Below are 1,959 nucleotides of genomic sequence, written 5' to 3'. Positions count from 1 at the left end.
GGGTCTGTATACAGGGACTTACAGGGTCGTCCTATACATGTTACGTGTTTGTTTCTCTCTCTCTATGTTTTGCTCCTGTTTACAGTGGGTGGAGCGGTAATTCCCGGACCCGCGGAGGTGTACGTGGAGGCTGGGTCAAGACTCCTGCTCACCTGCTGGTTCAAGCACCACCTAAGCCACCTGGACCCATCACCTGGCTTCATAACTTCGCACCTGTTAACGCCGAAGGGCCAAGGTTAGTCCCTGTGTTTGTTTGTTACCTCCACACTCGTCCCCCCCTCCCCTCTCCAGTTATGTGGAGGGCCCAGGTTGACCCCCTTTGTTAGGGGTGGCACCTATTGACCCCCCTCCCCCTGGAGCCGCCCGACGACACCAGGTCAGACCCTTTGAGCCAATGACACCCTTGTTCAGGTGTGTTGTATGGCACCTTTTCATGCCCTCTTAGCAGAAGGCCGCAGGTAATTCGTTTGCAGGTGATGTTATCTCTTAACCCTCTAACTGAGGCCCCAGTTATGTGTTCCGTTAGAGGAGTGACCTCTTGACCTCCTAACTGAGGCCCCAGTTAAGTGTTCCGTTAGAGGAGTGACCTCTTGACCTCCTAACTGAGGCCCCAGTTAAGTGTTCCGTTAGAGGAGTGACCTCTTAACCTCCTAACTGAGACCCCAGTTAAGTATTCCGTTAGAAGAGTGACCTCTTGACCTCCTAACTGAGACCCCAGTTAAGTATTCCGTTAGAAGAGTGACCTCTTGACCTCCTAACTGAGGCCCCAGTTAAGTGTTCCGTTAGAGGAGTGACCTCTTAACCTCCTAACTGAGACCCCAGTTAAGTATTCAGTTAGAAGAGTGACCTCTTGACCTCCTAACTGAGACCCCAGTTAAGTATTCCGTTAGAAGAGTGACCTCTTGACCTCCTAACTGAGACCCCGGTTAAGTGTTCCGTTAGAGGAGTGACCTCTTAACCTCCTAACTGAGACCCCAGTTAAGTGTTCCGTTAGAGGAGTGACCTCTTGACCTCCTAACTGAGACCCCAGTTAAGTATTCCGTTAGAAGAGTGACCTTTTAACCCTCTAACTGAGACCCCAGTTAAGTCTGACTGTTACACTACCACCCAAACACTTCTACATCACAAACAACCGAGCGTTACCAACTTCGCTACAGATACGAAACCTCTTTGGTAAAACACTGATATTGGTTCCTTTTCTCCATTTGTTTCAAAGATTCAAAAACGCATTCAATCCGGATAATGATGGGATTCTTGATCTGTCTTCTTTACCTCTGCAGGGAATCCAATCGATTCCTTGTGGGACTTTGACACTTAAAACTCTTCTTTTTCAATAATTGGCTTGGCGTCGAAGAGTGTGCGATTGAGTTTGAGTGAGTGCTTGTGTATGTTTATGTGTGTGTGTGTGTGTGTGTGTGTGTGTGTGTGTGTGTGTGTGTGTGTGTGTGTGTGTGTGTGTGTGTGTGTGTGTGTGTGTGTGTGTGTGTGTGTGTGTGTGTGTGTGTGTGTGTGTGTGTGTGTGTGTGTGTGTGTGTGTGTGTGTGTGTGTGTGTGTGTGTGTGTGTGTGTGTGTATGTTTATGTGTGTGTGTGTGTGTGTACTCACCTAGTTGTGGTTGCGGGGGGAGGGGTTGAGCTTTGGCTCTTTGGTCCCGCCTCTCAACTGTCAATCAACTGGTGTACAGATTCCTGAGCCTACTGGGCTCTGTTATATCTACATTTGAAACTGTGTATGGAGTCAGCCTTCACCACATTACTCATATGGTTGCTTGGTTTACCGTCTCCTCTCTTAAACACAGCATGTTCAACAACCCACAACATAAACACTACATGTTCAACAACACACACAACATAAACACAACATGTTCAACAACAACACACAACATAAACACAACATGTTCAACAACACACAACATAAACACAACATGTTCAACAACACACAACATAAACACAACATGTT

General features: G+C 47.4%; 1 protein-coding gene across 1 annotated transcript in view; it reads left to right on the top strand.

Moving 5' to 3' along the window:
- Positions 1-1,959, top strand: part of LOC123755253 (immunoglobulin superfamily DCC subclass member 3) — a 132,737-nt gene that overhangs the window by 91,165 nt on the left and 39,613 nt on the right. The window contains 2 exon segments of the mRNA XM_069328178.1: positions 86-157; positions 160-235. Of these exon segments, the coding sequence (XP_069184279.1) occupies positions 86-157; positions 160-235 (148 nt within the window).

The sequence above is a fragment of the Procambarus clarkii genome, chromosome 20 (assembly GCF_040958095.1).
Source record: "Procambarus clarkii isolate CNS0578487 chromosome 20, FALCON_Pclarkii_2.0, whole genome shotgun sequence".
NCBI lineage: Eukaryota > Metazoa > Arthropoda > Malacostraca > Decapoda > Cambaridae > Procambarus > Procambarus clarkii.
This window is presented reverse-complemented; position numbering and strand designations above follow the sequence as displayed.